General features: G+C 37.8%; 1 protein-coding gene across 4 annotated transcripts in view; it reads right to left on the minus strand.

Annotated features, from left to right (window-relative positions):
- Positions 1-281: 281 nt before the first annotated feature.
- Positions 282-16,268, minus strand: part of SHC4 (SHC adaptor protein 4) — a 132,171-nt gene continuing 116,184 nt past the window's right edge. For 2 of the 4 annotated variants that reach the window (XM_073800935.1, XM_073800937.1), the window contains 3 exons: positions 12,563-12,592; positions 11,440-11,693; positions 282-2,692 (listed from right to left, as the gene is read on the minus strand). In XM_073800935.1, coding sequence (XP_073657036.1) covers positions 2,537-2,692; positions 11,440-11,693; positions 12,563-12,592 — 440 coding nt within the window. In that variant the 3' untranslated portion in view covers positions 282-2,536. The remainder of the gene's footprint in view (positions 2,693-11,439; positions 11,694-12,562; positions 12,593-16,268) is intronic. The other 2 variants (XM_073800936.1, XM_019929175.3) reach the window with 1 other exon arrangement.

A 16,268-nucleotide genomic window follows, 5' to 3' on the forward strand; every position in this document is an offset into this window, starting at 1 on the left:
TGCCTCCTCTGTAGGCCACAGCTCCTAAAAGGCAGCCCTTTCACACAGCTCTCCCACCAGATTCTGTTACTGCTCCCTCCCCTACTCCTTCACTGGTTGAAGACCACTGCATCCTCCCTTGTGGCTTCTCCATACTTCGCCCACACCTTTGTCAATAGTCCCTTTATCAAACTCTCCTCTAGTCACCTAATTTAAGTGAGCCAGCTGTTTCCTGTCAGGACCCTGATACATCCTACAGACGATAAATTTTCCAAATCCCAAACAACAGACATATACTGTCAGTCATCACAAAGCAATAACCATTTATTTTTTTTAAGTTGTTTACAGGTATTTATATGCAAATGGATTTCCACCTTAAGACAGATGAAGATAAGGATGTGACATTAAAAGAGCATGCAGGAAAACACTTCTTTTGTTGTTTCCCTTTAACTGTGCCCGTTGTTGCAAGTGTGGTGTTTGCTCATCCAACTACCACACCGTTACAGTCAAACACTGACCATCTATGTGTCCTGCTCACGCCAGCTACACTCTTTGCATCATCTTCTATCAAGAACTTCTTCTGGCCACCCAGTTATCACTCTGCTCAACCAGAATGAGACCACAGCCCTGCTCTGTCTCTGTTAAGATAATAAGATCACCCATAGACTTCGCTGATTTACACCCATGCTCATCCCCTTTACGAGGACAAATAATCAAGAACTACAGTGTATGCAAAATTGAGGAAACATACATTATTTCCTAGTTGTATAAAAGGAAACAAACCTATCTAAGAAGCCAATGGCAGTAAAAGTAAATTAAAAGCATAAACCTTCACATAAAAATACTAGAGTTCAGTGTGCTTGGTTTCTGATGATTTCTCTGTGAAAGAAGTTTCTCTCGTTTTACTTAAAACTTAGCAAACGTTTCACAATTACAAAGATTAAGTTGTATCTACACATCCAAAGTGAAGTGGAATTAAGGCAATTGTCCAGATAACTCAAGATAAAAAAAAATAAACACAAAAAACTCTAAAATAATGGCCATATCTCTATATGCAAAGGCAGGTAGAGGGCTGAGACCGAAGCCGTTTTCTGCCACTCAAAATAACCAAATCTACTTCTACTACCATCACTTATATTTTTCCAAAGTTTCAGTGCTTTTGACTGAAAGCCTCCAGATCTCTGCTATCTGAATGATGATCTCAATGAGCACAGACACAGACTAAAGGAAAAAGTTGCAGTTTCAAGCTTAATTATACAGACTGGTTATCAACACTGACCCCTAATAAATGAAAAATCTGCCTTTTATAAATTCATATTATGTTAGGGCTGAAATGGACCTATGAATTCACCTAGCCCAGCTCCCTCATTTTATAGACAAGGAAACTGGAGTCCAGACAGGTTCAGCAAGTTGCTCAAGGTCACAATGAGGCCCAGTCCAGTGCTTTTGCTTACACAACGCTTCATTACATCGTTGGTTTACCAAGTGTGCCTGCATGTGTCAAACCTCTCCAATTGTTTCATTCAGTGTTTTCTCCCTGGTACATTCTGCCTGGTCATATCTAGAAAAGGTGCTAAGGATACATGTAGATGAGGGCCTATGATTCAGTCACCACCAATCAAGGGGATATTGCCCCATACTTTAAAATAAATTCGGTGCTTTAAATAAGAATGGAACCAATTTGGAGACTGAATATGAAGAACACTGGTTTGTTTGCCATCTTTTAAATCCATGCACTCATGAGCTCTTTTTTGGGGGGAAGGGTGAGGGGGAGAGGCAAGGAGGGAGAAATATGATGAAATCAGAAATGACATAGATTTGGCTTCTTTAGTTTGTCATATGTTGCATACAAACAGTCCAAATAGCAAAGATTGAGAAATACTAGGACAAAACATTTGGGCTCCAGCCCTTTAAACAGCAAATGGGACAGGCCAATGAAACTGACCAATGCTTTCAGTGGCCCTTGATTTGATTCCACTGGTATAGACACAGTCCAAATTCAATGTCAAATTTATTTTAACACTGAGGTGAAAGTGTTACCAAACAGAAAATGTAATAAAGTCAATAACTATTAAGCAAATGGCTTCTTATTTTTATAACAAGGAAAAACTTTTTTGGCAAATGTTTTTATAGTTATAGAATATGAAGACATTTAGAACTAATCTCCCCAATATGAAAATGTCCCCAAATTATCAAGTTGAAAGGCACATACCACTGCCCCAGCAGTTCATTCAAGTTGTCTTCAGCACGTGAAATTTTAATTGTGCTTTTTTTAGCTTGTTATCAATGCAATATGGCCTTAAAAAGTGACATCCGTGCATATGTATACTTTCTTTTCAAAGGGACCCATCCTCTTCCCCTTTTCTGATTTTCACTTTCTGAAGATCAATTTTTGTTAGTTCTTTGTTTTATAAAGGACTTAGTCCACGATGGTCTCAGAAAGATACGCTTCGCAGTTTGTGCTCTAATTTATCTAGAAACCAAGTGTGAATTATTTTTGTGTCCTAATACAAAATGGACTTTCCTGAAGTATCAGTGTGATGGTACTTCCATACTGTCATTTGTTGGAATGCAAAAGTACTGGATTATTATCTTTTCTCACTGGTTGTTTAAGGCTTACTTCGCTTCCAGAAGAGATGATTGGCAAACTATTATCCATGTGGTATCTGATAAGGTGGCCAACATTATCAAATACATGATCCTTGGTCCTCACCTTGAAAAGGAAATACAAATGTATTTAGGTTAAATGATAACGGTTCTCCTGAAAGGCATAAACAGTCATAGGGTAAAAACAGACATATCCTTGAATGAGGTAACTGCTGAATAAAGAAAAATAAAGATACTTTTCAATTCTGGATCCCTTAGTAAACAATTTTCTCATTCCCAATTGCATTTTTTTTAATTTATTTTTTTTAAGATTTTTTTCCCTTTGATGTGGACAATTTTTAAAGTCTTTATTGAATTTGTTACAATATTGCTTCTGTTTTATATTTCCTTTTTTTTTTTTTTTTGGCCCCGAGGCATGTGGAATCTTAGCTCTCTGACCAGGGATCGAACCCACACCTGCCTGCATTGGAAGGCAAGGTCTTAACCACTGGACCACCAGGAAAGTCCCCCCAGTTACAGTTTATTGGAGTATAATTGCTTTACAATGGTGCGTTAGTTTCTGCTGTATAACAAAGTGAATCAGTTATATATATACATGTATCCCCATATCTCCCTCTTGTGTCTCCCTCCCACCCTCCCTATCCCACACCTCTAGGTGGTCACAGAGCACCGATCTGATCTCCCTGTGCTATGCGGCTGCTTTCCACTAGCTATTTTACATTTGGTAGTGTATATATATCCATGCCACTCTCTCACTTCGTTCCAGCTTACCCTTCCCCCTCCCCATGTCCTCAAGTCCATTCTCTGTGTCTGCATCTTTATTCCTGTCCGAGGTTCTTCAGAACCATTTTTTTTTTTAGATTCCATATATATGTGCTATCATATGGTATTTGTTTTTCTCTTTCTGACTTACTTCACTCTATATGACAGTCTTTAGGTCCATCTACCTCACTACAAATAACTCAGTTTCGTTTCTTTTTATGGCAGAGTAATATTCCACTGTATAAATCTGCCACACCTTCTGTATCTTATCCATTCATCTGTCGATGGACACTTAGGTTGCTTCCATGTCCTGGCTATTGTAAATAGAGCTCCAATGAACACTGTGGTACATGACTCTTTTTAAATTATGGTTTTCTCAGGATATATGCCCAGTAGTGGAATTGCTGGGTCGTACGGTACTTCTAGTTTCAGTTTTTTAAGGCCTCCATACTGTTCTGCATAGTGGCTGTATAAATTTACATTCCCACCAATAGTGCAAGATGGTTCCCTTTTCTCCACACCCTCTCCAGCATTTATTGTTTGTAGATCTTTTGATGATGGCCATTCTGACCAGTGTGAGATGATATCTCATTGTAGTTTTGATTTGCATTTCTCTAACAATTAGTGATGTTGAACATCCTTACGTGTGTTTGTTGGCAATCTGTATATCTTCTTCGGAGAATGTCTATTTAGGTCTTCTGCCCATTTTTGGAGTGGGTTGTTTGTTTTTTTTGATATTGAGCTGCATGAGCTGCTTGTATATTTTGGAGATTATCCTTTACAATTGCTTCATTTGCAAATATTTTCTCCCATTCTGAAGGTTGTCTTTTCGTGTTGTTTATGGTTTCCTTTGCTATGCAAAAGCTTTTAAATTTCTTAGGTCCCATTTGTTTATTTTTGTTTTTATTTCCATTTATCTAGGAGGTGGGTCAGAAATGATCTTGCTGTGTTTTATGTCATAGAGTGTTATAGAGTGATCATAGAGAGTCATAGAGTGTTCTGCCTATGTGTTCCTCTAAGAGTTTTATAAGCGTCCGGCCATTTAGGTCTTTAATCCATTTTGAGTTTATTTTTGTGTATGGTGTTAGGGAGTGTTCTAATTTCATTATTTTGCATGTAGCTGTCCAGTTTTCCCAGCACCACTTATTGAAGAGGTTGTCTTTTCTCCTTTGTATATTCTTGCCTCTTTTATCAAAGATAAGGTGACCATATGTGCATGGGTTTATCTCTGGGCTTTCTATCCTGTTCCATTGATCTATATTTCTTTTTTTGTGCCAGTACCATACTGTCTTGATTACTGTAACTCTGTAGTATAGTCTGAAGTCAAGAAGCCTGATTCCTCCAGCTCCGTTTTTCTTTCTTAAGATTGCTTTGGCTATTGGGGGTCTTTTGTGTTTCCATACAAATTGTGAAATTTTTTGTTCTAGTTCTGTGAAAAATGCCATTGGTAGATTGAGAAAGACAGCCGTGAATCCATAGATTGCTTTCAGTAGTATAGTCATTTTCACAATGTTGATTCTTCCAATCCAAGAACATGGTATACCTCTCCATCTGTTTGTATCATCTTTAATTTCTTTCATCAGTGTCTTATAGTTTTCTGCATACAGGTCTTTTGTCTCCTTTGGTAGGTTTATTCCTAGGTATTTTATTCTTTTTGCTGCAATGGTACATGGGAGTGTTTCCTTAATTTCTCTTCCTGATTTTTCATCATTAGTGTATAGGGATGCAAGAGATTTCTGTGCATTAATTTTGTATCCTGCTACTCTACTGAATTCATTGATTAGATCTAGTGGTTTTCTGGTAGAATCTTTAGGACTCTCTATGCATAGTGTCATGTCATCTGCAAACAGTGACAGTTTTACTTCTTCTTTTCTGATTTGGATTCCTTTCATTTCTTTTTCTTTGATTGCTGTGGCTAAACCTTCCAAAACTATGTTGAATAATAGTGGTGAGAGTGGACAAACTTGTCTTGTTCCTGATCTTAGAGGAAATGGTTTGTTTTTCACCATTGAGAATGATGTTGGCTGTGGGTTTATCATGTCTGCTTTCATTATGTTGAGGTAAGTTCCCCCTATGCCTACTCTCTAGAAGGTTTTTATCATAAATAGGAGTTGAATTTTGTCAAAAGCTTTTTCTGCATCTGAGATGATCATATGGTTTTTATCCTTCAATTTGTTAATATGGTTTATAACATTGATTGATTTGTGTATATTGAAGAATCCTTGCATCTCTGGGATAAATCCCACTTGATCGTGGTGTATGATCCTTTTAATGTGCTATTGGATTCTGTTTGCTAGTATTTTGTTGAGGATTTTTGCATCTATGTTCATCAGTGATATTGGTCTGTAGTTTTCTTTTTCTGTGACATCTTTGTCTGATTTTGGTATCAGGGTGATGGTGGCCTCGTAGAATGAGTTTGGGAGTGCTCCTCCCTCTGCAACTTTTTGGAAGAGTTCGAGAAGGATAGGTGCTAGCTCTTCTCTAAATGTTTGATAGAATTCACCTGTGAAGCCCTCTGGTCCTGGGCTTTTGTTTGTTGGAAGATTTTTAATCACAGTCTCAATTTCAGTGCTTGTGATTGGTCTGTTTATATTTTCTATTTCTTCCTGGTTCAGTCTCAGAAGGTTGTGCTTTTCTAAGAATTTGTTCATTTCTTCCAGGTTGTCCATTTTATTGGCATAGAGTTGCTTGTAGTAATCTCTCACGATCCTTTGTATTTCTGAAGTGTCAATTGTTACTTCTCCTTTTTATTTCTAATTCTATTGATTTGAGTGTTCTTCCTTTTTTTCTTGATGAGTCTGGCTAATGCTTTATCAATTCTGTTTATATTCTCAAAGAACCAGCTTTTAGTTTTATTGATCTTTGCTATCATTTCCTTAATTTCTTTTTCATTTATTTCTGATCTGATATTTATGATTTCTTTCCTTCTGCTAACTTTGGAGGTTTTTTTGTTCTTCTTTCTTTAATTACTTTAGGTGTAAGATTAGGTTGTTTATTTGAGATGTTTCTTTTTCCTTGAGGTAGGTTGTATTGCTATAAAATTCCCTCTTAGAACTGCTTTTGCTGCATCGCATAGGTTTTGGGTCATTGCGTTTTCACTGTCATTTGTTTCTAGGTATTTGTTTATTTCCTCTTTGATTTCTTCAGTGATCTCTTGGTTATTTAGTAGTGTATTGTTTAGCCTCCATGTGTTTGCAATTTTTACAGATTTTTTTCCTGTAATTGATATCTAGTCTCATAGCGGTGTGGTCACAGAAGATACCTGATACGGTTTCAATTTTCTTAAATGTACTGTGGCTTGATTTGTGACCCTAGATATGATCTATCCTGGAGAATGTTCCATGAGCACTTGAGAAGAAAGTGTATTCTGTTGTTTTTGGATGGAATGACCTATAAATATCAATTAAGTCCATCTTGTTTAAAATATCATTTAAAACTTATGTTTCCTTATTTATATTCATTTTGTATGAACTGCCCATTGGTGAAAGTGGGGTGTTAAAATCCCCTACTATGACTATGTTACTGTCGATTTCCCCTTTTATGGCTGTTAGCATTTGCCTTATGTATTGAGGTGCTCCTATGTTGGGTGCATAAGTATTTACAATTGTTGTATCTTCATCTTGGATTGATCCCTTGATCATTATGTAGTGTCCTTCTTTGTCTCTTGTAATAGTCTTTATTTTAAAGTCTATTTTGTTTGATAGGAGAAATGCTACTCCAGCTTTCTTATGATTTACATTTGCATGGAATATCTTTTTCTATCCCCTCACTTTCAATCTGTATGTGTCCCTAGGTCTGAAGTGGGTCTCTTGTAGACAGCAAATATTGTTTTTTTATCCATTCAGCCAGTCTATGTCTTTTGGTTGGAGCATTTAATCCATTTACATTTAAGGTAATTATCAATATGTATGTTCCTATTATCATTTTCTTCATTGTTTTGGGTTTGTTATTGTAGGTCTTTTCCTTCTCTTGTGTCTCCTGCCTAGAGAAGTTCCTTTAGCATTTGTTGTAAAGCTGGTTTGGTGGTGCTGAACTATCTTAGCTTTCACTTGTCTGTAAAGGTTTTAATTTCTCCATTGAATCTGAATGAGATCCTTGCTGGGTAGAGTCATCTTGGTTGTAGGTTTTTCCCTTTCATCACTTTAAATATGTCCTGCCACTCCCTTCTGGTTTGCAGAATGTCTGCTGAAAGATCAGCTGTTAACATTATGGGGATTCCCTTGTATGTTATTTGTTGCTTTTCCCTTTCTTTCAATATTTTTTCTTTGTATTTAATTTTTGATAGTTTGATTAATATGTGTCTTGGCATGTTTCTCCTTGGATTTATCCTGTATGGGACTCTCTGTGCTTCCTGGACTTGATTGACTATTTCCTTTCCCATATTAGGGAAGTTTTCAACTGTAATCTCTTCAAATATTTTCTTAGTCCCTTTCTTTTCTTCTGGGACCCCTATAATTCGAATATTGGTGCAGTTAATGTTGTCCCAGAGGTCTCTGAGACTGTACTCAATTCGTTTCATTCTTTTTTCTTTATTCTGCTCTGCGGTAGTTGTTTGCATTATTTTATCTTCCAGGTCATTTATCCATTCATCTGCCTCAGTTATTCTGCTATTGATTCCTCCTAGAGAATCGTTAATTTCATTTATTGTGTTGTTCATCATTGTTTGTTTGCTCTTTAGTTCTTCTAAGTCCTTATTTAACCACTCTTATAGTTTCTCAATTCTATTTCCAAGATTTTGGATCATCTTTACTTTTACTATCATTACTCTGAATTCTTTTACAGGTAGACTGCCTATTTCCTCTTCATTTGTTAGGTCTGGTGGTTTTTACCCTGCTCCTTCATCTGTTGTGTGTTTCCCTGTCTTCTCATTTTGCTTAACTTACTGTGTTTGCAGTCTCCTTTTCACAGGCTGCAGGTTCATAGTTCCCATTTTTGGTGTCTGCCCCCAGTGGGTAAAGCTGGTTCAGTGGGTTGTGTAGGCTTCCTGGTGGACAAGACTGCTGCCTGTGTTCTGGTGGATGAGGCTGGATCTTGTCTTTCTGGTGGGCAGGACCACGTCCGGTGGTGTGTTTTGGGGTGTCTGAGAACGTAGTATGATTTTAGGCAGTCTCTCTGCTAATGGGTGGAGTTGTGTTCCTGTCTTGCTAGTTGTTTGGCATGTGGTGTCCAGCACCGGAGCTTGCTGGTCGTTCAGTGGAGCTGGGTCTTAGCTTTGAGACGGAGAGCTGTGGGAGAGCTCCACCAATTGATATTACGTGGGGCCAGGAGGTCTCTGGTGGACCAATGTCCTGAACTTGGCTCCCCCACCTCAGAGGCTCAGGCCTGATACCTGGCCAGAGCACCAAGACCCTGTCAGCCACAAGGCTCAGAAGAAAAGAGAGAAAAAAGAAAGAAAGAAAATAAATAAATAAATAAAAATTTTAAAATAAAAAATAAATTTTATTAAAATAAAAAAACTAAAAAGTAATTAAAAAAATAAAAATAAATTTAAAAAAAAGAAAGAAGAGAGCAACCAAACTAACAAACAAATCCACCAATGATAACAAGTGTTAAAAACTATACTAAAAAAAAAAAAATGGACAGACAGAACCCTAGGAGAAATGGTAAAAGCAAACCTATACGGACAAAATCACACAAAGAAGAATAAACATTCACACTCACAAAAAGAGAATAAGGAAAAAAATATATATATATATACATATATATATATACACATATATCTATATTAAAAAGAAAGGAAGAGAGCCACCAAATCAATAAACAAATCTACCAATGATAATAAGCTCTAAATACTAAACTAAGATAAACATAAAACCAGAAACAAATTCAGTGCAGAAAGCAAACCCCAAGTCTACAGTTGCTCCCAAAGTCCACCACCTCAATTTTGGGATGGTTCGTTGTCTATTCAGGTATTCCACAGATGCAGGGTACATGAAGCTGATTGTGGAGATTTAATCTGCTGCTCCTGAGGCTGCTGGGAGAGATTTCCCTTTCTTTTCTTTGTTCGCACAGCTCCTGGGTTCAGCTGTGGATTTCGCCTCGCATCTTCATGTAGGTCGCCCTCTGGTTTCTGCTCTTCACCCAGACAGGAGGCAGTTAAAGGAGTGGCTAATTAGGGGCCTCTGGCTCAGTCAGGCCAGGTGGAGGGAGGGGTACAGAATGCGGGCGATCCTGTGGAGGCAGAGGCCAGCGTGATGTTGCAACAACCTGAGGTGCACCACGTGTTCTCCCGGGGAAGTTGTCTGTGGATCATGGGACCCTGGTAGTGGTGGGCTGCAGAGGCTCCCAGGAGGGGAGGTATGGACAGTGACCTGTGCTTGCACACAGGCTTCTTGGTGGCTGCAACAGCAGCCTTAGCATTTCATGGCCGTCTCTGGTGTCCATGCTGATAGCCGTGTCTCCTGCCTGTCTCCAGAGCTCGTTTAGGCGGTGCTCTGAATCCCCTCTCCTTGTGCACCCTGAAACAATGGTCTCTTGCCTCTTAGGCGTTCCAGACTTTTTCGTGGACTCCCTCCTGGCTAGCTGTGGCGCACTAGCCCCCTTCAGGTTGTGTTCACTCAGCCAACCCCAGTCCTCTCTCTGGGATCTGACTTCCGAAGCCCGAGCCTCAGCTCCCAGCCCCCACCCACCCTGGCAGGTGAGCAGACAATCCTCTCAGGCTGGTGAGTGCTGGTCAGCACGGATCCTCTGTGCAGGAATCTCTCCGCTTTTCCCTCTACACCACTGTTGGTACGCTCTCCTCCATGGCTCCGAAGCTTCCCCCCCGATCCACCCCCCGTCTCCTCCAGTGAAGGGGCTTCCTAGTGTGTGGAAACTTTTCCTCCTTCACAGCTCCCTCCCAGAGGTACAGGTCCCGTCCCTATTCTTTTGTCTCTGATTTTTATTTTTTCTTTTGCCCTACCCAGGTACATGGGGAGTTTCTTGCTTTTGGGAAGTCTGAGGTCTTCTGCCAGCATTCAGGAGGTGTTCTGTAGGAGCTGTTCCACATGTAGATGTATTTCTGATGTATTTGTGGGAAGGAAGGTGATGTCCAAGTCTTACTCCTCTGCCATCTTTAAGGTCCCCCCCCATTACCTTTTTAAAGCAACTGTCATTCCCAGTTAGGAAAATGGTAAACACTGTCACCCAATCCAAATTTGCAAGCAACCTTTTTGCCATGTTACTTTTTGATACATTCTATCATATATATTCCTACAAATATTTTGCCTCATAAAAGTATGACCACCTCTGCTCTCTTTTGGTTATTATTTGCATGCAATATCTTTTTCCATCCTTTCACTTTCAGCCTATGTGTGTCCTTAAATCTAAAGTGAGCCTCCTATAAATAGCATACATATAGTTGGATCCTGTCCATTTAGCTCTCCATCCAGTTATTCTGCATCTTTTGTTTGGGAAGTTTAATCCACTTACATTTATAGTAATTATTTATAGAGAAGAACTTACTATTACTATTTTGATAATTGTTTTTTGTCCAGGATCATTTCTGTCTACAGGTATCCTCCGCTCTAGCCATACCTCTTTTATTTAATACCATTCTACCGCTCTGTTTGCTCCTGTGATTCCTTCCTTATGCTCCAAATGTCTCCCTTTAAAACTTTTGCCCTCTTTCAAGGTTCCTCTTACATGTCAGACCCTGCAAGAAGCCTTTTCAGTTTGCCTCAATCGGAGCACCCCCTTCTATCCTGAGAAACACCATAATGCTTTGGTTGAACCATTCTTATGTTATTCATCCATAATTATTTAAGCATCGTCTTATGAAATTAGAAGCACCCTGAGAGCACGGACTCTGTATGTGATACCGATCAATAGTTAACTATGAATTCCCATACTTCCATGTAGGAGGTATTCATTTAACTCACTGAACTGCACTGAGAAGGGCAGAAAGAGGCTGTCCTCTAAGTGATCCTCTAGGGTGGCTCCCACTCAAACCCCTCCACTAGCCTCTATTTACCACTTCCTGCTCTAGCTGGAGGGTTCAAGAAAAAGTAAACCCTTAACCTTAAACACTCTTCAGTATCAGGCTTTAGACCTATCACTCAGAGCAACCTGAATCACAAGATCCTGTGAAACTCTAATGGGGGTCAATAATACCTTGCCTTCGGGATCCACCAGGAGAAGATGTTTTGCCTGGCCTCCCTGTAGCCCACTCAGCACATACTGGCCAGGAGATGTTGCACTCTCTCGAACCAAAAAGTCCCCATCCTTTACCAAGAGGCTCTCTGCTGCTTTCCTGCTCAGCTTGCCGTGGTAGCAGTCTTCATTCCGCAGCTGCTGCTTAATGTGTGGCAAAGAATGTGAGCTGGCAGGCTGGGCCGTGGCACCTGGCTGAACAGTTTCTGGTGCCTCTGAAGTCAAAATACAAAGAGAGACACCACCAAGTTACCTCCTCATCCATCCTTTCATTCATTCATTCATTCACTCACCAGATATAATTTGAGGACCTACTGTGTGCCAGGCACTCTTTAAATAGTGCTATTTCTGGAACAAATGGGGTTTTTGTTTCTAGAATTTCCAACAGTCTCTAATTTAATGGTAGATCCAAACATTGCCTTTGGCTTCTGTTACCAGGAAAGCCTTGCCCAGGTGCAGTTTTCCTTTCAAATGAGAAATGGAACTGACCCATAAGAACTGCTTTCATAAGTGCAGAGAGAGTCTCTTTATGTCCCATGGGCTGTATGTTAAAGAGAAAGAGGTTTGTGCTGTACCTGGACTATAGATAACTTCTAAATCATTCTCAAATGCTTTGAAAATGCCTACAGTAACTTTGGGCTATGCCCACTTTTTAATATTGAGCTTTTTCTTTTAAACCAAATTACTAATGTGCTTCAGAGATGCTTCTGTCCGTCAACTTTAAAGCCGTGCTGAAGCTTACAGCATTCCTAGTAAATGACCACTTTGCTGTTTGTGTAATTCCCCTGCCTGGACAAAGCAGAATTGATCAAGTAGAAGAAGGTAATCATCAGGGAGGCATGGCCTGAGGCAAGTTCCCATGGCTCTACAGAATGTTATCCAGAGTTGAGAGCACTGGGGATGAGAAGGTACATCCAGGTAGCCCTTTATAGTATTATTGGTACTCACAGTAATAACAATTATTATGTAGCTCACATTTATTGAGTACGATAGGCACTGCTCAATGCTTTACATGTATTATCCTGTTTGGCTCTCAAAATTAAATGGGAAGGAAATGGATCTTTTAAAAGGTTAAATGACTTACCCAAAGTCACACTGCTAATACGTTGTAGATCTGCAATTTGAAATGAGATCTATCATCAGAGCCCAGGTTCTTAATCACCACACTCTAAAATTTGGCTTGGATGAGAAAATCTTTTAATTTTCAAAACTGGTCTAGCCACTCTACTTCTGTATAACCCACAAAGGTCCCTAAATAGACAGCAAAGCTATCAGGATGATATACAGCATCTCTAGAAGGAATAACACAAAATTCTCAGGTCTGAATCCAGATAAAAGTTGGATGTTTGCTTATTTATGTATTTTTTTTGGCTGTGCTGCACAGCATGCATGATCTTAGTTCCCCAGTGAGGGACTGAACCTGTGCCCCCTGCAGTGGAAGCATGGAGTCCTAACCACTGGACCAGCAAGGAATTCCCAAAAGTTGTATGTTTAATATGGCAAATTTACTAGGAAAATAACCATAGAAATCAGACTTTGTCTTTTTAAATTCAAAGGATCTTTTGCATAGAAACCAGCTTTCTCTTTATAAATGCAAAGGAATGTTTACATGTCCTTACACAGGGGTCTCACAAATGAGAAATCCTCTTGACTTTAAGTTTTATAACTTACACAAAACAAGTGCCCTGTAGACATAATCCAGTCTCCTATTAATATGTTATAGTTTGGGCACTATTTAAGAACTTCTCTCTGCATATCACAATTTCGATGCAGCATTCATGAATATAACTTTTTCAAAATATCTTCAGTCTGTATCTAGTGGCTAAACATATTCTCCTCTACAATCAGGTTCTACCTATGGTTACCAGAAAAAGCCTGAAGAAATGTGTCCAGATTTGATGAATAATATTTGTAGTTGGCCTTAGTGCTGCCTGCTTTCAGGCATAATAGAGAACTTCTGATGAGTAGTTGTGTGTGTGTTTGTGTACGTGAGAGAGAAAGTGTGTGAGTGTGAGGGAGATGCATGTATGTGTATGTAGGTGCACACATCTTAGTGCATGATGGTTTTTGGTTTATTCTGAGATTGTGGAGCACTCTTGGACAAGAACAAAACAAAAGAAAAACAGACATTATATCATCTTGAAAAGAGGCAATAGATCATGGGCCAGCCTGAGGATATGGACATTATTTTCCTAACATAGTTTCCCAAATTAGCACAATTTCAATCATCCAAACATTTGCTGAAAATATAACTTTTCTAAAAGCTGGGAGATTTTCAATCATCCAAACATTTGCTGAAAATATAATTTTTCTAAAAGCAGAATATCTAACATATTTTTTAAACTTTTGCTTTAAGTTTAAAAGTTACACATTTTTTAAAAAAAATCTGGTAAACACAGAAAAACAAAGAAAATTAATCACTTTTCATCCTATCACCAAATACAACCACTCTTTAACATTGTGGTGCATTGTCTAGTATGGACTCCTTTTCATACATAAAGTTGACTTTGAAAAATATAATCATAATTTAAATACAGTTAATTATATATAATTTCCATATACTATTTAATGAATTATTAACTTGATATAATTATATTTTCTCAGAAGTACTGACAGTTAAGGAAGCAACAAGGAAGGTTGCTTAAATCACTCTGGATTGAACTGAGATCAAAAAAGAAAAAAGTGACAGGAATCATGGAAGAAAATAATCATGTCATCTTGGAGTTCCCATTAGCAACTAAAGACACAGTGTCACAACCAGAAATTCAGGAAAACAAGATATATATGAATATCCACACCCATATGTATCTGGTGAGTAAAACTTTTGAAATGGGGGAATACGGTTTAAGGAAGAGAAAAAAATCTAACATCTAAAATCTGGATTAAACAATTGCAAGTAATTCCAATGAGAAAGAAAGAACAAGACATCTAAAGAAACCAATGTGAACTGTGAAGACAGCATATTGATGCATTCAATTTTTTTTAAAGCACATGTAAATGGATTTTTTTGACAGTATTGATCATTATACTAGCAAAGGACAGGGAAAAATTAGATGTCCATCAATAAAGGATTGGTTATACAAATTATGATTCACTCATACAATAGAATACTATAAAACAATTGAAAATAAAAAAAAATATGCAACCAACATAGGAGCACCTAAATATATAAAGCAAATATTAACAGACCTGAAGGGAGAAATCAACAGCAATACAATTAGAGTATGGGACTTTAATACCCCACTTTCAAAAATAGATAGATCATTCACACAGAAAATCATAAGGAACACTGGACTTAAATTACACATTAGATCAGATTGACTTAACAGACATTTACAGAACATTCCAAGCAAAAGAATACACATTCTTCTCAAGCACACATGGGACACTCCCCAGGACAGATCACATGTTAGGCCACAAAACAAGTCTTAATAAATTTAAGGATATGGAAATCATATCAAGCATCTTTTCCAACCAAAGTGATATGAAACTAGAAATCAATTACAAGAAGAAAATTGGAAAATTCACAAATACATGGAGATTAAAAAACATGCCACTGAACAACCAACGGATCAAAGAAGAAATCAAAGGAGAAGTCAGAATATAACTTGAGGCAAGTAATTTAATTGAAAATTAAAATATTTTGAGACAAATGAAAACTATGTACCAAAACTTATGGGATGCAGCAAAGACAGTTCTAAGAGTCAAGTTTTTAGCAATTAACGCCTCCATCCATAAGAAAAATGAAAGATTGCAAATAAACAACCTAACTTTACACCTCAAGGAACTATAAAATGAAAAACAAACTAAGCCCAAATTTAATAGAAGGAAAGAAAAATACAAAGATCAGAACAGGAATAAATGAAATAGAGAGTAAAAATACAATAGAAAAGAAACTAAGCTGGTTTTTTAAACGATAAACAAAATAAGCGAACCTTTAGCTAGACTGACCAAGACCAAAGAGAGAGGACTCAAATAAATAAAATCAGAAAAGAAAAAGGAGACATTACAAATGATACCACACAAATACAAAGGATCATAAGAGACTACTCTGAACAATTTTATGCCAACAAATTGGATAACTTAGAAAAAATGGATAGATTTAGATCCCTAAAAACATACAACCCACTAAGACAATCATGAAGAAATAGAAAATCTGAACAGAAGAATTACTAGTAAGAAGATTGAACAACTAATCAAAAACCTACCAACAAAAAAAAAGGTCCACAACCAGATGGCTTCATTAGGGAATTCTACCAAACATTTAAAGAGTAATTAATATCAATTCTTCTCAATCCCATCCAAAAAATAGGAGGGAACATTTCCAAACACATTTTACAAGCCCAGTGTTACACTACTACCAAAACCAAACAAGGATCCCACAAGAACAGAAAATTACAGGCCAGTATCACATGTGAACATAGATGCAAGAATCCTCAACAAAATATTAACAAACCAAATTCAACAATACATTAAAAGCATCAAGTGGCATTTATTCCAGGTATAAAAGATCAGGAACAAGACAAGGATGCCCATTCTCACCACTTTTATTCAACATAGTATTGGAAGTCCTAGCCAGAGCAATTAGGCAAGAAAAATAAATAAAAGACATCTATATCAGAAAGGAAGAAGTAAAACTGTCCTATTTGCAGGTGACATTATATATAGAAAACCTTAAAACTCCACCAAAAAAAGAGAAACTGTTAGAATAAACAAAGTCAGTAAAGTTGCAGGATACAAAATTAATACACAAAAATTACTTGCATTTCTATACACTAATAAACTATCAG

Source organism: Tursiops truncatus, chromosome 2, assembly GCF_011762595.2.
Source record: "Tursiops truncatus isolate mTurTru1 chromosome 2, mTurTru1.mat.Y, whole genome shotgun sequence".
In the NCBI taxonomy this organism is placed as follows: domain Eukaryota; kingdom Metazoa; phylum Chordata; class Mammalia; order Artiodactyla; family Delphinidae; genus Tursiops; species Tursiops truncatus.